This window comes from Tenrec ecaudatus, chromosome 13 (assembly GCF_050624435.1).
Source record: "Tenrec ecaudatus isolate mTenEca1 chromosome 13, mTenEca1.hap1, whole genome shotgun sequence".
NCBI lineage: Eukaryota > Metazoa > Chordata > Mammalia > Afrosoricida > Tenrecidae > Tenrec > Tenrec ecaudatus.
Window position 1 is genome coordinate 15812637 of NC_134542.1, and position 24903 is coordinate 15837539.

A 24903-nucleotide genomic window follows, 5' to 3' on the forward strand; every position below is an offset into this window, starting at 1 on the left:
GAGACCCAGGAAACTGTCCCTCCTGGGGTTCCGAGACTACAAAGCTTTACAAGAAGTTTCCCCTTTCTCCTCTGGCGTGGCCACTGGGTTCAACTCGCTGCCCAATGCACAGCCCGCGAGCCACCAGGGTGGCTGACCCATACATCCGGAGCTGCTCATCATAAACGCCACCACCCATCCATCGGTCACCGCGTCTACTGTGGCGGCTTCCGTATTGCGGCGATGCTGGGGCCTACGTCACCAGCCTCTCACGCACCAGCAGCGTCGCCTTGGGGACCAGGTTTCAGCGGAGCTTGCGGACTAAGACGGCCGAAGGAGAACGGCTCGCTTTCGAGCCTGTGCAAACCCAGTGGATCACAGCAGGGCATCACCCAGCTCGCTGGCTTTGAAGCCCATATCTGGGAGATCCATCACGAGAGGAGGCCATCATGCCTGGTTCCGCAGAGGGCCAGCTGGGGTGGATGAGACCGAGTGACACAGCGACCTTGAAGATGGGTTCGAACACACCGATGAGGGAGAGAAGGGCTTGGGACGGCGGTGCTTTCTGCGGCACTCAAGGTCACCATGCGTCTGAGTCGGCCACACCCTGGCAGCTAAGCGCCACAGCCATTGCCCAAGAAGGCCCCTGCGGTCCCAAGTCCCGTCATCCTCATCATCCTTCCAGCCGACATGACCACATGCATCAGATCAGCAGTGAGCAGCGGGCACCCTAAGGGTGACCCACAGAAAGGAAGGGCCCTGGGCCCACCCTGGAGTGTGTGTGATCTGCTACCACCAATTTGAAGCTCCCCGATTTCTAGATCCTGCTGGGAAACAAGCCCTGGCCACAGGGCGTCTTCCACACAGGGTTTGTGACGGAAACTGACACCAATTGAGGAATGGCTGCCCCTTTGGGGGTGGGGGCACGAGTTCTCCATGTGCTTCAAAGTTTCACAAAAAGCTCGTGGAAAGATGGAATTAAAAAAAAAAGCAGAACTCTCCCCCAAGTTTTCGGAAGGCCCCTCGGGTGTAACAAAGTCTTTGCCATACGCTCCTCATCCACACAATTCCGTGCCATCTAGTGCAGTCATCCCAAGGGGCAACTGTCACCGTGCCCTGTGTTCCACATTTTCCCACCAGCCTTTGCAGAATCTCGGGGTCCACCATGGCCTTTCTGTCCCCCCCTAGACTAAGAAGGCTTTTAGCCCCAGGTGAATGAGCCCAACTTGGTTTTGGTGGCCCAGTGGGAAGATGGAAGCCTGCTGTCCTGAGCTCAATGGCCCCCATGTATCACCCACCCTGGGCTAACAGCCTGCATCGGGCCCGGGCCCCCGTGGCCAGCCCTTCAGGGAAGCCGCCTGGAGTTAGAAGCACAGCGTGGGAGACGTGGAGACAGTGTCTGCAAAATCTCCACGGACGAGAACCTCACAGCCTCTCTCCGTAATCTAGTCCTAATGTTGGGCAACCGTCCCTGTCAGGAAATTCTGTCCTAAATAACCCTTCACGCAGCTTAAAGCCATTTCCTCTGGGCTCCCTGCTCACTGGAGATGGGGAACAGCTGGTCACGGGCTCCAGCCCGTGTTCCTTGTCAACCGTCTGACTGGATCATGGCTCAGAACCACGGTCATGATAGGAGGCTGGCCAGCTCCATACTGTGCTGTCTGCAAAAACACGGGAAACGCGAAGGGAGGATCCTGAGCCTGCTGCCCCTCACAAACGCACCGCCACTGGAACCCTGCCCTCCTCATGCCCCCAGACAGTTCACAGATCGCCTTAGCGGGAGGGCTTACATGCAAAACTCCTACTTTAGCACAAAGACTCCCCACTCTTCAGCAAGGTTCTACAGTTCATTGCAAGCCCCCCCCCCCCACCAGCACTCACAGACAGGTTCTGGTGGGGTTCACTGTGGATGTTCAGGAAGAAGTGCTCACGATAGAGCTGTGCAGCCAATACAGGTTACACAGTTCTTTCTGGGCTGATAAGAAATGCCCCAAGGGCATGGCCACTCAGCTGTAAGCACAGACACTCAGCTCTAGCTTCATGGGACAGTGAGCCCAGATCCCCAAATTAAGTGCCCAGAGGCACCCCACGCCGGTAAGCCTCTGCCTGCAGACACTCAATTCTACCTTTGGGGGCCAGCAGACACAGATCCTCAGTTAAGTGCCCAGAGGCCCCCACTCCACAAGCCAGAACACAAAGCTTTACTTGCTCCATGGGCTGGGAAGTTCACGGCTCTGGCTCCTGGTTTTGCTGAGGCTGCTCTGCCGCTCCTCCCGTGGCACGGCTGTCCTTCTGGATCAAGAAGACTCCTGCAAGGGATCTGAGCAGTGAAACCCCTCCCTTCTGCTTCAGAGAGCAAGCGCTCACACCTGAATCCCATCAGTATTTCCCCCACCTTCTCCTACTCATCGGGAAAAGGTCATTCATTTGGTGTGAGTTAGAGACTGTGGCTAGAAGGGCCACAATCGCTGTCCTGAAACAGGCTAACCCTGTAAAGCAGGGGTCCTCAAAATTTTTAAACAGGGGACCAGTTCACTGTCCCTCAGACCCAGGTACGTGACAGCGTGGGGTGGGGTGCGACCATGCAAACGGGGTACAGGGAACTCGAATGCAAGGATCGATTGATGCTGTCATTCTGCTAGGTTTACAAACGAGCCGTCTCAGAAGTAGAAATGCAGGCACGCTCACTGCCTTGAGGAAAGAAGAGCCAGGCGCAGAGCATGTCCTTTGGACGCTGAGATCCCTGTGCACTAAGCCCCATAAATCTCGGACAGGGCGAGCTGTGACACCAGAGGGGTGGCAGCAGCTCCGGACAGTGTAGCAGGCTTCCCATTGAGAAAAGGGGCCTGGCTTCTTCTAGCAATCTCTGCAATGCCCCAGTAGGTCAATGTCTGAAGCATACCACCAGAGGCACCCTGGGGTGCTCGCTGGGTGCCCAACCTTTTGGCAAGGAGAGAGAAGAAGGAAACACTTTTAAAATCAGTAAGCACAAAGGTGCCTGAGTAGTGTACACTGAGTAGTTTGTACTCAGCTGGTCGCCAAAAGGTTCAAACACACCCAGGAGCAGACCGTGGAAGAGACGTCTGGCAAGCAGCTTCCATACAGATGCACGGACCCACTGTCAACAACAGGAACCTACAAACCTTCTTCCCTGAAGGTGGCAGTTGTCACACACTACGGAGCAGTTCTACTCTGTAACGCATGGAGCCTACGACATCAACGACAGGAACCTGGTGAGCACCAAACTAAGCCAGTCTAGAAAGTCTAGTATTGTGATACGGTCTGCCAAGTACTCATGTTTCATCCAACCACAGAACATGCCCACCAAGACCCTGCCAGCAGATAGGTGCAGAGTTCACCCCACTCCCAACTGTTTGGATCCCACACAATGAAAAAGATCTACGCAACGTTTAGACAGACACACGAGGAAAAACCACTTGCCAAAAATGTGCGGGGAGGTGGGCAGAATAACACCTCCCATCTGTTTTGAAGGGTTTCCTGAGCATTCTAGTAACGTATTTTTTGGCAGAGAGGAGAGATCTTTTTCTTGAGGCCCAGATCATTCACTGCATTGAAGAATTCCCTTTAGCGCAGAAGAACATCGGGGTATGCCAAGATCTTGGCAGGTCATGCAGTTGTATGGGCAGAGGAGGGAAGGCACACTGTCGTCTCACGAAGGGTCTTTGTGCAGAGACTGAGAGGCCCCATTTAGTTTGGTTTAAGGTAGCTAAGGAGACCTGGTAGTGTAGTAGGTTACACATTGGGCTGCTAACTTCGAGGTCTGAGGTTCAAATCCACCAGCTGTTTCTTGGGATAAAGATGAGGCTGTCAGTTCCCATAAAGATTTTCAGTCTCAGAAACCCAAAGGAGCAATTTCCTAAGCCTCGAGCAGGAGTCCTCAAACTTTTAAAACAGGGGGCCAGTTCACTGTCCCTCAGACCCATTGGAGGGCCAGACTATAGTTAAAAACAACAACAAAAAAAAGATGAACAAATTCCTATGCACACTGCACATATCTTATTTTGAAGTAAAAAAACAAACGGAGCAAAAACACTCGGTGGGCCAGATAAATGTCCTCAGTGGGGCGCATGTGCCCATGGGCCGTAGTTTGAGGATGCCTGGTCTAGAGAGTCACTGTAAGACAGAACTAACTTGAAGGCAGAAGGTGTGGCTTGGGGGCATGCCAGCTAAAGCCACACGTGGAAAACTATGGGTGGAAGGTAGAAGTGGAGACTAGATCAGCAGCCATTCTCTGTAGCTATCTCTCAGTAAAAGGCAGTCAGGAGCATCCGCTTCCAGGATGGAAGGGCCGAAGGCTCCTCGCTGGGCAATGAGGGGGCCTGAAGACTTGGGCATGTTTGTAGACCGGGAGATAACTTGGGGGCAATCCTGAAAACAGGATATGCACATATGACCAACCTCCTTCCAGCACTCACTGGAAGTGACTTCACCAAATAAGGCATTTAAAAAAATCTTTATTTAAAAAAAAAAAGCAAAACCCACAACTGTGAAACAAGCCAGTCAGAAGAACGGACAGATGTGTGCCTTCCCTGGCACGCAGCGTCCTCGGTGTGCTCCGGGGGCTTCAAGGGAGGCTGCCCAGGCCTGCCCAAGGGCACCTCCGAGCCCCTCCCTGGGCTGAGCGTCCTCCAGCACACGTAGCACCTGCAGGAAAAGCTGAGCAGGCAAGCACAGAGTCAATTTTTACACAGAAGCATTTATTTTAAGTTTATTTTGAAATGAGCAGAGATTCACAGGAAGTTCCACAGGGATCGCAGAAAGGTCCCAGATACCCTTCGCTCAATCTCCCCAGAAGGCTCACCCCAAACCCAACAATGCAACTCCTAGTCACCCTACAGGACGGGACAACTTCCCCCTGAGGATTTCTGAGACAGTATACCTCTACAGGAGCAGACAGACTCCATCTTTCACCCTCGGAGCGGCTTTGCTTTCAAACTGGTAACTTTGCTGTTAGCCGACCAAAGCACAGCCCACTCTGCTACCAGGACTCCCCGTGCAAAAGATCACCGCTTACAGCAGACAATAATAATTATGATTTCTAACAATAATTATGAACACGTTGCCTTTTAGTCGATGGTGACTCATGGCCCTTGCATTTTCACAGACCTGTGCTCCACAGAGCTTCCGATGGTTGGTTTTTGGAAAGGAGATCTTCCAGATCTTTCTATGGAGGCACTTCTGAGTAGTCTTGAACCACCAACCTTTTGGTTAGCAACCAAGCATGTTGGCCACTTACAGCACATTGGGATGCTTACAATGATGAGGTTGTCGTCAGGTGGTGCAGATGTACAGCAGAATGAACCCCTGCCCACTCTTGTGCCAGCCTCACAAAGGTTGGGTTGCAGCCACTGTGTGAACTCATCTCTCTGAGGGTCTGCCTCTTTTTCACTGACCCTTTACCAAGTGCGATGCCCTTTCACCAGCAACTGGTCTCTCCTGACCCACATCCAAAGCACGTGAGGCAAAGCCTCGCCAGAAGTACAGGCAACCTCAAAACCGGGAACTTGACATGGACACGGCGTGGATCTACAGTGCTGTGCCTACCGCTTGAGCAGACTCGCTTAACTGCCCCTGCGATCAAGATCCAGAACTATGTCATCACCACAAAGATCTCCCTAGGGGACTCTGTCCGTCAAGCCCCACCCACCCACCCCCAACAGCCTTAATCCCTGGCAACCACTAATCTGTTTTCCATCTCTACACTTTTGTCATTTCAAGAATGTTCCACAAGTGGATTCCTACAGTATGTAAAGTTTTTGAGATTGGTTTTTGAGGTTAGCCTAGACTCTTAAGGGCCGTCCAAGTTACGGTATACATTATGCGTGCAGCACATTTTTGGATAGAGGAGACAGGAATTCTTTGTACTCTTTCTGCTCACTTTTAAAGTCTCAAAATGTAAAGCTAACTTTATCTATCTATCTATCTATCTATCTATCTATCTATCTATCTATCTATCTATATATCAAAATGCTCATCGTTGCTTTTGATTCATGGTAATCCAAGTATCTACAATCAGCAGAATGGGTACACACATGGCCATATGTTTGTGCAATGGGTCTACCACCCACACAGTTGAACACAGCCTTGGTTTGGGGGAGAAAAGTCGCCCATCACTGTCAGCCTGCATGGTTATGCCAGTTGAGGTGAAACTAGGCTCCGGTGATAAAGGCAGGGTCAGCGGTTACCCAAGAGGTGCTATGGATGCAATAGTGGAGTGCGCCCCCGCCCCCACCCCCACCTGCCACCACCAAGAATATCTGCAGTTTAATTCCAACTGGGGATGCGAGTTGTTGTTCTGTGGATGAGGCAATATTTGAGCCTGGAGTGGTTTAAAGCAGCCCCATCCCTTTTGTGCCCAAAATGAGCAGATTGGGCAAGCCAGTATCCAGGGGAAAGCCACATGCCAGGCCCCATGAGTTCCCCCGAGGAATCGAGAAAACAGCTGAAAAGAAAGAAAAGACCTTCTGCCAGAGCCAGCAGCCTGGATTCAGACTGCTAACCTTCTGGACATGAGAATATAAGCTGGTGAAAGCCAGGCCCTCATGGTATTCCTGTCATGGCTGCACCACAGAACCGAGACAGGGGGTGAGTGGTATTGGTGGGCAGGGGCTGATGGGAACCTGCAACGCTCAGGGAATTATTCTACCAAGGTGGCTTCCGAAGTCTGTCGAGAAAAGACATTGAAAGATAATGGAATTTTTCAATGAACTTTTTTATTACATCATTTTATTGGGGGTTCATTCAACTCTTATCACAATCCATACATACATCCATTGTGTCAAGCACACTTGTTGCCATCATTCTCAAAACATTTGCTTTCTACTTGAGCCCTTGGTATCAGCTCACTTTTGCCCTCCTTCCCCGCTCCCCCCTCCCTCATGAACCCTTGATAATTTATAAATTATTTTGTCATGTCTTATACCGTCTGACATCTCCCTCCCTTCACCCACTTTTCTGCTGTCTGTCCCCCAGGGAGCAGGTTATATGTAGATCCTTATAATTAGTTCCCCCTTTCTACCCCACCTTCCCTACCCTCCGGTATCACCACTCTCATCACTGGTCCTGAAGGGATCATCTGTCCTGGATTCCCTGTGTTCCCAGTTCCTATCTGTAGCAGTGTACATCCTCTGGTCTAGTCAGATTTGTAAGGTAGAATTGGGATCATGATAGTGGGTGGGGGGGGAGAGAAGCATTTAGGAACTAGAGGAAAGTTGCATGTTTCATTATTGCTACACTGCACCCTGATTGGCTCGTCTCCTCCCCGAGACCCTTCTGTAAGGGGATGTCCCATTACCCACAGATGGGCTTTGGGCCCCCAATCTGCATTTCCCCTCATTTACAATTATATGATTTTTTTGTTCTTTGATGCCTGATACCTGATCCTTTCGACACCTCGTGGTCACACAGGCTGGTGTGCTTCTTCCATGTGGGCTTTATTGCTTCTCAGCTAGATGGCCCCTTGGTTACCTTCAAGCCTTTAAGACTCCAGATGCAATCTCTTTGATAGCCGGGCACCATCAGCTTTCTGCACCATCTTTGGTATGCACACATTTGTCTTCAGCGATCATATCGGGAAGGTGGGTCAATGAACTTTTTGAAGCCCTCTCATATACCTTGTTCTCAGTGGCACTAAAACTCACTGCCACCATGTGGATTCTGACTCACCGTGCTCGTACAGGTGAGAGCAGACTGCCCCTTTGGGTTTCTGAGGCTGTAAACCTTTCCAGGAGGAGAGAGCCGGGTCTTTCTTCCTTAGAACTAGATGGTGGCCAGTGACCACTGCATATTCCTATGAAAAGAATCACTTTAGAATGTTGTAGATAGAGTGGGGGGGGAAGTGGAGCATAACTAAAAATTGTAAGGTACCTTACTGGTAGGGCAGAGGCTAGTAGAGGCCCCAAGTCCACAGCCCGAGTCATCTTTCCTATCTGATACTGAACTGACCGCATGGTGCGATTTTCAGTCACACAACAGACAGGTCTGTAAGGAGGAGAGAAGGAAGTACACACACCTCAGAAAACCAAAACCTTTGAGATGAAAAAGGTAGCATTTGCCCAAGGACAAATGGTTAGGAAAGAAGGAAACAGGAAGCCCACGGAGGAGGGGTGAGTCATGTTGCATCGTGGGAATTACAATCAGTGAGCTGGAAAAAAAAAGATGTATGGAAGTTGAATGGAAAACTGGTCTTCTCTGTAAACCTTCACTCAACTCACAGTAAAAAGTTTTATTGTGTTGTTGTTTTTTAAATTCAGCCTTATTAAAAGATAGAGCATCTGGGGTCTTAAAGGCTTGAAGATAAACATGTGGCCATCTAGCTGGGAAACAACAAAGCCCACATGGAAGAAGCACACCAGCCTGTGTGATCATGACATGTCAACAGAATCAGGTATCAGGCATTAGAAGACCCCAATCACACTGATGCGAACGAGTCGGAGTCGGCTGGAGACCCAAAGCCCATCTGTAGACATCCCCTCACAAAAGGGTCACAAGGAAGGGATGAGCCAGCCAGGGTAGAGTATACCACCGACAAACCATTTCTCTAGTCCTTTAATGCTTCCTCCCTATCATGACCCCACTATCATGACCCCAGTTCTACCTTACAAATATGGCTAGACCAGAGCAGTACATTGGTCCAGATATGAGCTCTCAACACAAAGAATCCAGGACAGAAAACCACCCAGGAACAATAATGGGGTAGTGATACCATGAGGGTAGGGGAAGGTGGGGGAAGAAAAAGGGAATCAATCGCAATGATGGATGTACAACCTAAGCACACCCCCAGAGGGATGAACACCAAAAACGTGGGTGAAGGAAGACAGCAAACAGTGTAAGATATGAAAACAATAACAATTTATAATTTATCAAGGGTTCATGGGAGAGTGGGGGAGGAAGGGGAAAAAAGAGGAACAGATACCAAGGGCTCAAGTAGAAAATATTTTTAAAATGATGATGGCAACATATGTACAAATGTGCTTGACACAATGGATGGATGTATGGATTGTGATAAGAGCTATAAGAGCCCCCAATAAAATGATTTTTTTTAATTAGCAGCCTAAATACACTTTCATTTTGTTTTGAAAGCAAAATAAAGAAAGAATAATGGAATTCTCCTATAAATTTTTTGAAGCCCCTTTGTACTTTCAAAGTTAGTGATTTGCACAATTAAAATCTAGGCTCTGTGAAAGTTTTAACATCACTGGAAAATAAATAAATAAATAAAAGGTGATGGTGACAGTGAGCAGCAGGCTTGGCCCACAGCTGGGAGTGGTAATTGGCACACATTTTCACAAAGGCAATTTGGCAGGAAGTATGCCAAGCTCTGAAATAAGCCTGTCTTGTGGTTCCTGGAAAACCATCCGGTCCTCGGACTTCAGACACAAAGCCAGACACGGGAACAGCCTGAGGAAACTGAGTAAGAGCACAAGCAAACCAAGACCTTACACTATAATAACCATGCAAGGGGGCTTCCAAAAGTTCATGGAAAAATGCCATCATCTTTTCATTTCCTTTTCCCACGACTGAATCCCAACCCCCACCCCGCGTGCTGAGTAGTTAAGCAGCCATTAGCTCATGTGATCAGAAAGTATTCAGTGATGTGCGCACAGGCTCATGTGACTGAGGAAGGCAAAATCCAGTATGTACGTACATAGCATTTCCATAGCTTAAATATTCTATTTCCACCCGCCTCCTTCCCCCTAAATTCACTATGCCCCCTAAATTGGCCATTTAGCCAATTCCAACTCACAGAGACCCTGAACAGGGTTTTAGGGGCTGTAAAAATTCACAGGAGTGGACGACCCCTCTCTCTCCATAGGTGGGGCAGCGGGTGGTGGGCCTGAATTTCCAAGCTTACAGTTAGCAGCTCAATCCCAGTGGGCCCAGGTCTCCTTGACTATTCTATTGGCGCACGGGAAAGGGGGGGGACACAGTCCTGTGAGACATGTACAACAGCAAGGCTGCACAATTCGGACCTGATGTGTGTTTTCTTCCATAGACTTGGTGGCTCCTACCATTTCTGACGTAAGAGTTAACAATGACAAAACTTAACTTCAGAAAACTCGGCAGCCTCCTTAGTTAAAACAAAAACACCATCAAAAGGGGAAGGAAAGAAAGCCACCCACTTCCACCAGAGCCTCCTTTCTCTGTGCTTTTAAGCAAATCTTCAATGCTGGCTTTCACGTGAGAGGCCGCTTTGAAGACAGAGGACAGTGTTTGTTGGCTTTTTAACTGTGAGTTTAATTTTTAAAAATGTTCGCCTAAATCCAATTAAGTCCTGCCCTTTCAGCTTCCCATGTCTTACCTGGGAGCCTGCTTACCCTCTACGTTACCTGCAGCATTTGGAGAACTCAGAGCCTTTCCAGACTAGAGACAGGGCTGCTCCCAGGGGAGATGGCTCTCCTCACCCCCCATGTCTCCTGTCAGGAATGGCCGCCACACACATGGGATTAACACAGCATCCAGGAAGCCTGTGAGATCTTTTTAAACTAAACGAAGAGTTACAAAACTGCCAGTCACTGGTTTTTGGAGGGTCACATTCAAAACGGGAGCCCTACTAGGACCAAGGGTGTGCAAACTCACGGCCATGGAGTTGATGACGGCTTACAGACCGGGACCCAAGAGCGCAGGGAGGAAAGAAGGCTTTGTTTGAAAGAGGAGGGGGGAGAGCAGCTGAAACAAAACCCACTGTCATGGAGTTGATGCCCACAGTGTGTAGGAAAGAGACTTCTCCCTTGTCTCCCCAAATGTATGTTACACTTAGGACATTGCTTGCAGCTAATGATAAATGATTGTCAAGTTACCTCCCTGAAGGCAGTCAGTTGCCAGACTACAGGTAGGCTCGCTCTTTGCTGTTAAGGACAATTGGCTACTTCTCCCTGAAGGCTCATGACCATTAGCTTGGTCCCTTTAGGTGGGGTTTACACCCTACTGATAATGGTTTCTATGGAGATCCAGAGAAAAGGTCCAACCGGCTCAGTGACATCCAAAGTGAGGATGCCATCCTGCATCTAGGATCTGCTCATCTTGTCACATGGATACCCCAATCCCTCCTCTTCCTAGTGCATGTATCTCCCTAGATTGTCCCCCTCTTGTTGCTGTATAATATAATCTATGGTGCAACCCCTTCCTGTGACGTATGTCTTTACCTGTAATTAGTGGGCTTGCACTCACCCAAAGGTATACAGACCTGGGTTAGCAATAAAGGGCTCTCTCAGGCTCCTCCCTTGGCCTCTCATCCATTCCCCCTCTCCTCGCTCCCATTCCCTTTCCCTTATCCTTCTTCCCCCCTCCCTCTCTCCACATGGACCACCAAGTGGGGCTGAGGTGAACATACTACCATGAAACATGTCTGACTCCATTATTTCAATCTCTTTTATCTCTCATGCTCTCTCTGACTTTATTATAATACTTACATACATCAACCATACAATTGTGCCTATCGAATCCATGATTAGTGGTGGGGGGCTGGCCCTTCCCTCACAATAGTGTCTGATAGGACCGGGTTGAACTGTCCCCATCTGTAACTCTTTTTGAAGTCGAAAGCCCTGTCGGTCTCCCGAAGAGCAGCTGGTGGTTTCAAACTGCTGACCTTGTGGTTAGCAGCCCAACTTGTAACCATTACACCACCAGGCCTCCTAGGTGATGCAAACAGGTGACACCCTGGTTGCTAACGGAAAGGTTAGCGTCACCCCAGAGGCACGTTGGAAGGAGGGCCTGGCAATTTCCTTCCTAAAATCCCGCCATTGAGAAGCTGGGGAGCAGAGCTCGTCTCTGACATCCAGGGTCCCCACGCGTCAGTCAGAATCCAGGACAACTGGAAAAGACAGACCTCAAGGATGAGCCAGCCTCCAGGATACACAGGTGAGGGAGGGGGATCCACTCCCTGCTCTCCTACCTGCCCCCGAGAGAAATAATTTCCTATTGCAATTAGAAGGGAGCCCTGGTGGTATTGTGGGTTACACCTTGAGAGGCTAACCACAAGGTCAGCCGTGGGGACCCACCAGCCGCTCTGCAGAAGAAAGAGGAGGCTGCCGGCTCCTGTAAAGATCGACAGCCTTGGAAACCCAAAGGGGCCGGTCAGAGTCTGACTGTGCGACAGGGTCAGTAGGAGTTGGAACCAACTGGAGGCCAGCGGTGTTTATTTTAATGCAGTGATGTGCTCATTCTTCAAAGCAGTGGGACTACCCCTGCTAGTTGCCAGGGCGACCACCTGGGTTTCCCCAAGGAGCGGGATGTGTGTTCTGATTCCCCAGCATGTCCTTGGGATGGGGCCATGGCTACAAGGTCATTCTATCCAGAAAGAAAACAGCCCCTCCAGCCCCTCCCTTGGAAGTAGAGTCCATCAGACACAAGGCTCAGCCACTCTGATTGATTGATCTATCTATCTATCTATCTATCTATCTATCTATCTATCTATCTTACCAACAAACCTCAATCAACAAATCTGTCTTGGAAGAAGCCTAACCAGAATGCTCGTTAGAGGCAAGGATGGTGAGACTGTCACATACTTTGGAATGTTAGCCAGAGAGACCAGTCCCTGGAGAAGGACACCATGCTTGGTAAAGTGGAGGGAGAGCCAAAGAGGAAGACGCTTGACAAGGTGGGCTGACATAGAAGTTGTAATCCGACTAATAGGATGGCGTACTATCAGCAGGACCCACTGGACGCGATCAAACATCAACAAGAAAGCAATTTGGTGGACTCTGCTAGATGTGATCCAAATGCAATTCCCCCATTGGGTGAGTTCCCTGCCAGAGCAAGTCTGCAGGATGCTGAGCTGCCGAGAGATAGCAGCCTTTGATTCCAGGGTGATTCCTGACCCAATCGCTGTGGCCATACTGTGGGGTGTCCCACCATGCGAAACATGGCAATTGATGGATTCAGAAGCCATTTGTGAAGGTGAGGACTCACTCTGTTGCCATTGACTTGATTCAACTCATAGCAACCCCGCACAGGGTTCCCAGGGCTGTGAAAGAAGTCCGATACAAAAGGCAGCACAGTGTAAGATTCGAGTGTATAATATCTAGAATCAGAGAATCCGGAGAGAGCAGAAAGCAGATTGCTGGTGGCCAAGGGCTGGGGGAAGGGAAAAGGAAAAAGGCATGGGATTTCCTAAGGAGGTGATAAAAGATTCTGAAATTAGATTGGAGGGGATTGGGGGGTGCTGGCACAACCTTGTAGATGTCTTAACCCAGAGCCATTGAGTCGATTCCAATACCACCCTATTAAGACACACACACACAGTCCCGCTGCTCCCTGGGGTTTCTGAGGCTCTCAATCTTTATGGGAGCAGACAACCTCCTTGGAATCCTGAGTTTGAACCCCTGACCTTGCAGTTAGCAGCCAATAGTTAACCCATAGAGCCACCAGGGCTCCTTGTGGATATCTTAAATGCCACTTAATTGCATACCATTTAATTTTATAAATAGGTGTACTTTATTTCAATTTAAAAATTTTAAAAGCAAACTACGGTAGGTAGAATTTATCCAGTGGGGACTTAACTTGCTCTACAAAGTTTCACCACAAGCTCAGTAAAATAGACTCTCATTAGGAGAGAATAAGATGGTTTGTGGTCACGTTCCTGAGGTGACTGTGGGTGAGGGAGCTGCTCAGGCTGTCAAAATATCCCCTAGAATATTAATGAGCCACACCACACGCCCTGATTGGACCTCACACACGCTGCCATTCCTAACATCCTTGTTTCTGAAACGGTTCTGTACCAGGTGTCCCTGCATCCCACATGGCTCCTGACAGTTCACCCTAATCCACCCTACAGTCCTTTCATGCTAAACACAGCCATCCAAGAACCTTCTGAACACAGCGCCCCGCATTGCCATGTCTGCTCTGGCTCAGCCCTGGCCTGCAGAATGGAGTCCAGATTCTGCAGCAAGCCACAGCCCGACACTCCAGCCAGGAAGATCTCGCCGATTTTTCGAGGAAGCAGGGCCGAGCATGCTCCCTGAGCGCTGGTCCAGGTTCCCTCTCAAGGAGGCTGACCTTTCTGGGCTGCATCAGCCAGGCTCCTCCCAGGGGCACTGGCTTCTGCGGGGATTTGTTGCAACTGAGAGGGCAGATGTGGAACGAGTGTCTGACAAATGTGTATATCTCCCATGACACCCCGCCTGGCAGTGGCTGGACCGCGATTCTCTACCAGGGACCACGGCCGCACTCAGGGGCCCCTCTCTGACACCTCTAGGTCTTCCTCGTGCTTATTTCAGCCAAAGCTGCCTGCCCCAGGTCACTTCATCTCCCTATGTTGGTTTCTTCAAGCCCAGCCTGTGGCTAAACAGTCACTGAGTCTGCGTGCCCATCGCGGTGACCCAGACGCCCGGAACGAAATGCAGCTCTGTCCAGACTCCTCCCCACGCGGAGCAGTCGAGGCTCCTGCGGTTGTGACGCTGGGGTTTACACTGGCTGCTTTCCGAAGCAGGTTGCCCGATCTTGCTTGAGACTTGTTGGTTCTAGCAGGGGAGTGCAGCTACTCGTATACCCTTGACCGAAGGACCAGCCTCTTTCTGTGGGGAAGGTCGTCCTCATCAGCCCGAGCTCCCAGCTCTGGGAGGGAGGCACGTGGAGCGGTGAGGGAGGAATGGGACACCCGCCTAGCCAGCCAGATGAGCCGAATCAACGCCGGCCGCGATCAATGGGGTGACAGATGTGGTAGCCAGATCTCCCTCACATCCTGCCTGGTCTTTCTTCCTCAAGCCGTACCTCACTGCCATCGGATCGATTCCGTTTCACAGTGATCCCTCAGGACAGGCCTAGCAATGCCCCTGTCGGTTTCCAAGATTAACTCTGTACAGGAGTAGAATGCCCTGCCTTTCTCCCTTCTCCCGTGGAGCCGCGGGTGGTTTCAAACTGCTGGCCTGGAGGTTGGCAACCCAAAGCACAGCCCACCTGGCCCCCAGAGGTCCTCTCTCTTCCTAGTTCATCAGGCTGGAAGCTCCACTGAGACCTGCTGAGCCTCAGAGCAACCCACAAGCCTCCCACTTTGGGGGGGATGAGGGGAGTGGCGGCCCATGAGGGGCCATGGCCAAGAATCACATGTAGGTCTCCCACGTGGAAGGTGAAAGTCTACCACAGACCCACCTACACCTCTGTAAAAGGTCCCAACTTGAAATGTTCACCAATTAACCTTTGGGAGCAGATCTGATAGTTCTTTTTTCCTGGAAGCCTGGCTGAAATTGCATGTTGATACTGTCACCATTCCACCAGACATGGTGCACGTGTCTTCTGGTTTTAGCATGAGTGCAGGTAGAGGGACCAGCTCACTCGCTCACGCGTGTCTGCTTGCCCACTGAGGTTGTCTGTCAGACCCACGTCAAGAGCCCGTAGGCTGCCCATGGGAAGAAGCTAGTCTGGCTACCGTTTCCACAGCGACATGGTCAGCCTTCTCCTGGAGGGTTTTCTGTATTGTGCCATCTTATTGTGGCTTTCCGTGGGCAGTAGCCAGCTCCCACTTATCTTTTCATCTCTAAGGCTGCCGACTGTGCCAGAAACATTAACCAATCAATAAGTGCAGGCTGAAAATGAAGATGGCAAAAGGGGAGAATGAGAAAGGGCGTGAGCAGAAGTGGCCTAATTTCCCCAAAGGTTAATAGTGGGTGGCACTCACTCGGGGGTGGGAAAGGTTACACCGACTTGGCTCGTCCTACCTCCCTCTCCTCCTTGGGTAACCTGGTAATGCACATTATACTTCACGGGCTACCGGCCTATTACTCCTCCAGCAGCTCCAAGGCTGGAATATATACGTTAAAGATAATATGGGTGCTGGAAGCCCAGGGAGTCCAGGGTGGATGATACCTTCAGGACCAAGGGTGTGAGGGGCGATGCTGAGAGAGTGGAGGGTGAGTGGGTTGGAAAGGGGGAACTGATTACAAGGATCCACAAGTGACCTCCTCCCTGGGAGATGGACAGCAGGGAAGGGGGGGAAGGGAGACTCCGGATAGGGCAAGATATGACAAAATAACAATGTATAAATTACCGGGGGCACATGAGGGAGGGGGAAGTGGGGAGGGAGGGGAAAAAAAGAGGACCTGATGCAGGGGGCTTGGGTGGAGAGCAAATGCTTTGAGAATGATTGGGGCAGGGAATGTGCGGATGTGCTTTATACAATTGATGTATGTATATGTATGGATTGTGATAAGAGTTGTATGAGCCCCTAATAAAATGTTTAAAAATAAAATCTCCCAGGGAGGGAAAAAAAAAGATAATCAAACACAAGTGAAAACATCTGCATGCAAAGATGTGTTTATTTCTCGTGCAAAACAAACACACAAACCCCAAACCAGAAACAGCCTACAGGCCATCTAACTGCCTGTGTACCCATCCTCTGACATAATAAACAGCCATTAAAAGTCAGGTCAAACATCTATTGAACAATCCTCTTTGGGTGGTGGGATGTGGGCCTGTGTTAAGTCCCCCTTGGTTGGTTGGTCAGTTGGCTTTCTTTAGTTTTTAAAATTTTCTGCTCTGAATAATGACTATCGGGAACTAGAAAACATGATCAAAAGTACACCTTTGAAGTGGCTCATTCTGTGAAGTGGCTCCCTTTGCTGACTGTCCACTGACAGATAATTAAAAATTCCACTTGACCTGTTGATCAATTTAGTTATGATCCACCAAAATGCCACCGCTGCCTTATGTGCTGCCTTCAACGAGCACCAACCTCGCACCAAACCCACCAGCGGTGGCGAATCTCAGGGGAAGATAATGTAGACCCTCCTTGCTTTCTTTGCCAGGAAGCCCCGGTGGAGCAGTGGATGATACATCAAACTGCGCAAGTCAAGGTCCATGGTTCGAGGCCACCAGTGGCTCCCTGAGAGACAGATGGAGCCATCCGCTCCAGTAAAGATGTCAATTCTAAGAAGCCGAAAGGGGGCAGTTCTGCTCTGGCCTAGAGGGCCAAAGCGCATCAGAATTGACTTGATGGTAGTGGGTTTGGTTTTGTTTAACTTTGTTTGCAAGAGCCCTGGTGGTGCTGTGGGTGAGGTCTTGGCCAGACAACCACAGTGTTGGTGGTTTACACCCACCAGTCGTCCCATGGGCGCAAGAGGAGGCTGTCTGCTCCTGTAATTACCTGTAGCCTGGGAACACTATGTAAGGTAGCTATGAGCTGAAATCCACTCAAGGGCAGTGTGGGATTTGAACTTGTTTGCAAGGAGCACTTGTAGTACAGTGATCAACTATCTGGCTGCTAAGCTAAAAGTTGGCAGGTTGAACCAGGGAAGAGAGACATGCAATCTTTTTCCAAAAAGATTTTAGCAAAGTTTAATGCCATCGAGTCAATGCTGCCTCATAAGTGACCCTGTAGGATGGAATAGAACTGCCCCCTTTGAGTTGCCAAGACTGAAACTTCCTATGGGAGTAGAAAGCCCCATCTTTCTCCGAGGAGCAACTGGTGGTTTTGAACTGCCAACCTTGTGGATCACAGCCCAACACAAAACCACTACATCAAAGCCTTAGAAATCTTACCAGGCAATAAACCCTGCCCAAAAGAGTGACGGTGAGTTGGAACTGATGAGAAGCGTTCAAGTTCAGCTTTGTTTACATTTCTCCAAGCTCCACTTCCTAACCATTTGCAAGCATGGTTTAAAATCACGCTTCTGCACATGGGCTCATTCTGGAGATGGGAAACAGGAGAAGTCCAAAGTGAGAGAAAGACAGAGGCAGGCCTCAAATCCAAGCCTCCTGCCTCCCAGGACTTGCTCCTTGCACTTCGCCGAGCCAAGAACACCAAGGGTGGAGCTTTGTAGCTCAATCAGTTTGTAACGTCTCCAAGGTCATATGGGAGAAAAGTTAGGCATGCCAGGGATTCTAAGAAGAAACTATACTTGACCCCATCCCCAACTCAGTGCTAGAAACCAACCTGTCTGAGAAAAAGGTTATCAAAAAGCAGGATCGTGACTGATGAAACACACAATACTCCTCTGGTTCCTTGAAGCTTTTTCACCCCTCACTATCATGACCCCAGAGCTGCCTCTCACTCCAGACTAGACTGCAGCGTATACTCAGGTGCAGAACAGGGCTCACAACACACGGAATCCAGGAACAGGAATGAGAACAATACCAGAAGGGAAGGGGGAAGGTGGAGAGAGGAGGGGAGGAAGGAGGAACTGATCACGATGATCGACACATGAACACACACACACACACACACACACACACACACCCCTCCAGGTGGATGAACAGCAGAAACTATGAGGGAAGGGAAACAGCAATCGGTGTAAGATATGAAAATAATAATTTATCAAGGGGTCAAGAAAGTGGGAGAGGTGGGAAAAAAGAGGAGCTCATACCAAGGGCTTAAATAGAAAGTAAATGTCTAGAAAGAAATGATGGCAAGCAACACATGTACAAATATGCTTGATGCAATTAATGTATGGATTATTATAAGAGTTGTAAAAGCCCCCAATAAAATGATCTGTTGATTTAAAAAAAAGCAAGTAAGCAAGCAAGCAGGGATCGTGTGCAGTGGTGATTTCCCAAGGTGGCCTCTGGTCCAATGGAACCATGGTAGAAGGAACCAGAAAGACTAGACGCAAACGCATCCAATCAGCAGAATCCACCGAAATCAAAACCCCACTGTATCTGAGGCTGGCTCCTTCCCAGTGCAAACACACGGTGCTAACCAGGCCTTGCCCCACCCCAGTCCTTGGACCCTGCTCAGGGTTAAGACACTGGCAGGGGACTGACAGGTATGCCTTCCTAGGGTTATCCGGTGAGCCAGCGACCTGTGCAAAGCGGAAGAGGACCTTCTTCCCATCCTGCCTCCAACCAGCCCTGCTGCCTCCACCTTCCCAAGGAGTTTGGGAAGAGAGTACCCTGGAGCTTTCCTTGGGAACCTGGGAAAGCACTTAGACAGAAACAGCTGATTCCCCTGACTGTGAGGACAGGTGGGAAGTCTGCCCAGCCCAACAGGTTCAATGAGAACACTGAGCAAGCCCAGCCAGCCCCAACTTGGGAGAGGGGTGGTTACTCTATAAGCTGGCAAGAGGAGATGTGGTGTTGCTCAATCATGTCCGATCCCATCTGCCCATCTCCAGCAGCAAGGGCGGAAACACAGAAAATGGGCACAGTAAGAAGAATTGGACTCTTGGAGGTCGAAGGTCACCAAAAGCAATATACAACTCCTTGATGATTCGAAGGCTCTTGAACCCACCTGCGTGTGTTGCCTGCCTGCCTGCCTACCTCCCTTCTAGGCTAGGTGGGGAGATCATTTGATTTTCAATATTCACTCCTCCACTTTAAAATGTACTGATTTTATGAGGCTGACGCATCACCCACTGGGCTAACCAGGCACCTAGAATGTATTGATTTGAGAGAGCCAACTGCACTCATTCCATTTCACAAACTTTACATTGTTCCTCCTACGGGCCAGGCGCCGTGTCCAGCTACCTAACCACCCACTGCCCATCACATCCCATTGCGACAGCCGCCTTCAGGACTGAGAAGTGCACTAGCCAACCCAAACCTGCTGGCGCCGAGTGAATTCTGACTCACAGCAACCCTCGATGGGGAAAGCCAAGGGCAAAGCAACCGTGTTCCTGCACACTTTGGGAGGAGGCAGGCAAGGATCAGATACCTCCCCCCCCCCCCCCCGCCCCGCCTCTTTTCAAAGCATGGTAAAGGCTGTGCTGAAGAAATCCAGGCAGCAAGGAGAGTCTCTGGAAGGGAGAACCAGTCCGAGCAGCAGCAAAGGTATCTCTGGAAAAACTGAACTTCAGAGAAAGCTGCAGTGTAGGTGCTAACTCATAGCAACCTTGTGCCACAGAGCACAAGTGACCCAAAGGGTTGGCTAGGCTGTAAGGCGCTCTGGTGGCATGGCGATTGGGCACTGGGCTGCTAACGTTGAGGTCAGCAGTTCTAACCCACCAGCTGCCCCTCTGGCGCTTTCTGCTCCTGTAAGGATTCACAGGCTTGGGAACCCTCGGGAGTTCTACTTTGCCATACAGGGTCTCTAGGCGTTGGGATCAACTCCATAGCAGTCTGTTTGGTTTTCCCTTTAAACCTTTATGGGGGAGCAGGCCATCAGGTCTCTTCCCTTGCAGGGTGAAAACCTTTTCCGTTCACAGCGGGTGCTTAACCATTAAACTGCCAGGGCTCCTTCACAGAGAGACGAAAGGGGGCTATTTAGAGAGAGTGGGGCAGCACCTGCCAGCCACCAAGCAGGACTGTCGGAAGCAAGCATCCTTGATGCACCTGCTAAGCCTATAAATTCAGGCCAGGTGTGCCAGCATTCTCTCCTGGGACTGCCACATGTATCTGTGAACACATTCACCTTTCGAAGTCACTCGAAGCCAACTCAGATCGAAAACACATTCCCCAACCTCTCACTTAGTCAACGATCCAATTTTCTCAACCTCACCCCTCACCCCCACGCATCAAGAGTGATTTCTGAGCTCAAAGGTTTAGCTTTGCTTCACTTTGTCTTGATCGACTCTGTGGGATGGGATGGGATGGGATGGCCAGGGGGGAGCCTCCACAACTGGACTCACGGAAGAAGATCCAGGTTTTTCACACAAGAAGTCACCTCTCTGCAAATCTGACCCTGTTTTTCACAGGGCAAGTAGACCCTTCCCCACACTTTAAAATTCCATCCACGAGAGAAATATCTAAAACCGTTTGAAAAAGCACTGCTAGAAAAAGTCACTTTTGTGGCTTAAATGGCATAAGCTTTACATATCGGGTTGCTAACTGCATGGTCAGCAGTTCAAAACCACCAGCTGTTACTCGAGAGAAAGACCAGGCTTTCTCCTCCAGTAAAGAGTTATTGTCTCTGAAATTTACAGGGGTAGTTCTACCCTGTCCTCTAGGCTTACTGTGATTTAGCATTCGCTAGATGGCAGTGAGTTTATGGCTTGAATGATGTGATTCCTCCCCCACCCCCCAACAGACATGCTGAAGCCCTCACCTTCACCTTGAGTCTTAGAGGATGTTATCAGTTAACATGAGGTCATGCCAGGGTTGGGTAGGTCCTACTCCAATCTGAGTGGAGCCCTTATGAAAGGGAAAAGAGATCCAGGCAGAATCTCACAGGAAGGATGGCCAAACACCACGTGGGGCTCCTGGGAGCTGAGAGAGACTAGCTACCTTCACCCTCTGGGTCTTTGGAGAGAGGGAACACAGTCTTGCTGACAACTTGAATCCCAACTACGCGGGCCCAGATTTGTAGACAATCAATTCCTGTTTGTGGAAGCCACCTCTTATGCAGTGGTTTGTTGTAAGGCCAGGAGACTCCCACAGTTGCTCTGCTGTTTCCTGAGCTGGGAAAGGTGAGCAGCGGCTCAAGAGCCACAGCAAGTGACCTGAGCATCCCCCATGGTAGGGTGACCAGATTTTAACATTAGTAAAGCAGGACACCATTGATAAAACTCCTATCCTGGTGAAATAGCCACATGGCAGCCGAAAACCGTATACCCTAGCTTGTCGGGCATTCTTTCCAAAAATCGGGACTTTTTAAAAATGCCACGAGATGCGGGGAAAATTGTTCAAAATTGGGACTATCCCACCAAAAGCAGGGCATCTGGTCACCTTACCCATGGGTGTACACAGTGGGTGCCCAGAAGAGAACACAGCACGCTTCGCCTTCATCCCAACCCTCTACTTAAGACAAGAGGAGAAGGGGATGGTCTCCACGCTGGTCTGAAAGTTACCAGAATGTCATGTGGGGCAGGGAAGGAACAACAACAAAAAAAGGCAGGGGAGGAGGCAGATGATAGAGGAGGTATTCTCTGGAGTGGGACAACCCCTCCCTTAAACAAATTTTATAATTCCGACTCAGGACCTTAAGCGAGATCCGGACGGCCCGTAAGGTTTCTGCAGCTGTGAATCCACAGCCACACTTCCTCGCTGAGCAACAGCAGGTGGGTGCGACCAGCTTTAGCTCAGAGGCTTCCAGCTGCAACCACTGAGCCACCAGGGCAGAGCTCCAATTCAACTCCTCGAATACTCTACACAGAAATCAGTTCTCTTCATTCTCGATCAGTGGTTCTCAACCTTCCTCGTGTGGTGGTGACCACCCCCGGCAACCATAAAATTATTTTCATTGCTACTTCATCACTGTCATCTTGTTACTGTTATGAATCGGGCGACCCCTGTGAAAGGGTCGTTCGACCCCCAAAGGGTCTCAACCCACAGGTTGAGAACCGCTGTTCTAGACACATAATTCTGGATATTGTGACTAGATAGACATCTATCTGTATACACCACTGTCTCCTCATCAAAACCTTCTGGAAAGGTCACGATGTTACTTTTGATCAAAGAAGTGAGTTAGGTGCTACATATTGGGCTGTTTTTAACGGAAGGTCAGCAGTTCTAAACCACCAGCCTCTCTGGGAGAAATGAGGCTTTCTACTCCTATAAGGAATTACAGTCCACTTTGTGCTATCGGGTCACTGTGAGTCAGAATCAACTCAATGGCAGTGGTTTGGGTTTGGGTGGACGGGGGTGTGACTTACTGTGCTACTTCTGTCCTCATTTACAGAGCCTTTTGTTTTCCCTCTCCCAGAGAAGGAACCTCTTCTGCAGGTCCCTGACGTCTCCCGCATCAGGAAACCCATCTGTCCTCCCAAGGTCAGTGCCCGTAGTGACTGAGTATCTGCAGCCAGTCTGGTTCCTGAGCCTGCATTCCGGCGCCCCAGTGCGCTGCATCGCCAGCACCTGCTGCAGTAGGTTGTATAACCAGACTCAGCCCTAGCAGGCAGCCCGTGAGCATCCCTCTTGACAGTCACTGAAGCCGGCAAGTAAAAGACCGGCCAGACGGGAGGGACACCCCGGGTTGTGGCAGGGAGGGAGGCACTGTTAAGGATACCCTTATTGGGGTGCCCGGGTAGGTTGTAAACCTTTAGAGAACAATCTCAGCCCAGAAGTTCTGTCCTTAGAGCTGGTGTGACAAATCCACCCAGCTAGTGCCCTACACACAGGGGGGTCTGGCAAGAGGCAGGGGAGGTCTGGCAAGAGGTCTGGCAAGGTCTACAGACACCCCCTGCTCTCTTCAATTACGTCATTCTCATAGATTTGAGGAAAACTACAGCAAATGCATGTAACACCTTAGAAGATTAAGGTAGAAATGGGCCCCTAGTGGTGCTGTGGGCTAAGCGCTGGATTGCTAACTGCAAGGTCGGCGGTTCAAACCCATCAGGCGTTCCAGAAGAGAAAGATGGGACCGCCTGCTCCCATAAAGATTTCGTCTCCGAAACCCCATGTAAAGGCTCTAGCTAGCAAGCAAGATGCTCGCGACAGTGGGTTTGGCTTGGGGTGTACTAAAATGGAAAGCCTCTAACAGACCGCATTTCAGGACACCGGGTGCCTTTCCAAGTCCCAGTGACCTGACTACTACTTGGCGGCAGAAGATGGCACCCTGGAGCCTGCAGCCGGTCCGCCGCCGCCGCCGGGGATGGTGCCCGCTGGGGAGGGAGGCATTGGCGCGCGCCGACCCCCGCGTCTCGGCCTCAGACTGCGATCCGGATGCCCCGTCCCCGCCCGGCGAACACCTGGCCCAGGGTTACCTGCGGGACTGCGGTTCTGCACCGCCCGTTGGCCGGGCCCTGGACGCCCTTGCCCTGGGCGGCGGAGCGATGCTCAGCCTCGGGAGCTCGCGCCGCGCCCTCCGCGGGGACCGCGCCACTCTCCTGGGCGCCGTCCTCCGGCGCCGGGAAGAGCCCGCAGCGGCGCTGGAAGCGGGCCACCAGCTGAGGATCTCGCAGGCTCCGCAGCAGCTCGGCCATGGTGCGCCCGCGCCGCGTTCCGCCGTGCCCGCCGCTGCCCTAGCCCGGCAATTGCACCCGCCCGCGTCCGGCGTCCGGCGGCCCCGAGGAGGGCGGGGCGGGGGCGCCAGCCAACAGGTGCGCCGCGGGCTCCTAGCGCCGCCCCCGAGCGGCGCCCAGGTGTCCGCCCCAGCCGGCCACCAGGTCCCGCCCGCCGTTCCGCGCAGCTCGCTCGGGCGCCGGCCTTCCTGCCCTGCGGCGAGCTCGGAGCCCGCCCCCGAGAACAGGTGGCCCCGCCCCGCCCTGGGCGCGGCCACAGCCCCCACGCGCTTCCTGCGGCTCCGCGCTCCCCGGCCACCTCCCGGGACGGGCGGGGCGCGAGGGGACCAGCACGCGCCCCCTCCCTGCCTGGCACGGTCACTCGGCCGTAACCTTCCTCCCTTTCACGTGGGGTGGGGTAGGGGGCGGTAACTTTCCTACCTGTCGTTCCCAGGGCCGAGGGGAGCTCGGCTCCGACACACACCCGCCCGGGGATTCACCCCTGCCCTCCAGACCTAGTACCCAGCCCCACCCGTTCCTTGCCCGCGGCTGCGGGGCGGCCAGTTCCCAGCGGGAAGAGCGTGCCTCCTACGGAAAAGATCCGAGTTCTTTCCAAACTTGGCACGATGTAATGTCATCCCACGCCCTGGTGGGAACTCCCTGGACCTTGCTCAAGACCCGCGGAGGCTCAAAGTGGGCCCGGCTTCGTCCCGGAGCCCTGCCCTGGTAGCTCGTCAATGGAACGCCTTTTGAGACCTGGCGAGGAGGAAATGCCCTTTTCTTTTCGCTTTCTAACAGGGAGGAAGACGACCGCCCCCACCTCTACCTTTCTCTCGTTTGTGCAGCCTGGATTTCATCATGACAATGGGCAGGCAGGACTAGAACTTTCGGCGGGAACAGCTAGTGAAGGACCCGGAGGAGGACTGGACTTCCGTCAGCACCTGCACCTGCTTTCAAGGTCATAGCCGGAGGTCATAGTCAAGGGAAAGCGCTTCCTCCGTCCAACTGGCTTTCATTTACTGGGGTCAAACCACCTCGGCCCAGGTGCACGGATCCCCCCGTGGGGGGTCTACACACTTCTTTAAAGGCAATAGGCCAGCTGTCCAGCCTGCCATGAAGCGCCGTCAATCTTCCAGCCCTGAGTGTGCAGTTGGGAGCG

The 24903-nt window shown here is 51.3% G+C and overlaps 1 protein-coding gene across 1 annotated transcript in view; it reads right to left on the reverse strand.

The window, feature by feature from the left end:
- The window catches only part of SGPP2 (sphingosine-1-phosphate phosphatase 2), a 96219-nt gene extending 72493 nt beyond the window's left edge, over positions 1-23726 (reverse strand). Inside the window, exon 1 of the mRNA XM_075530209.1 lies at positions 23508-23726. Within this exon, the coding sequence (XP_075386324.1) occupies positions 23508-23726 (219 nt within the window). The remainder of the gene's footprint in view (positions 1-23507) is intronic.
- Positions 23727-24903: the final 1177 nt, after the last annotated feature.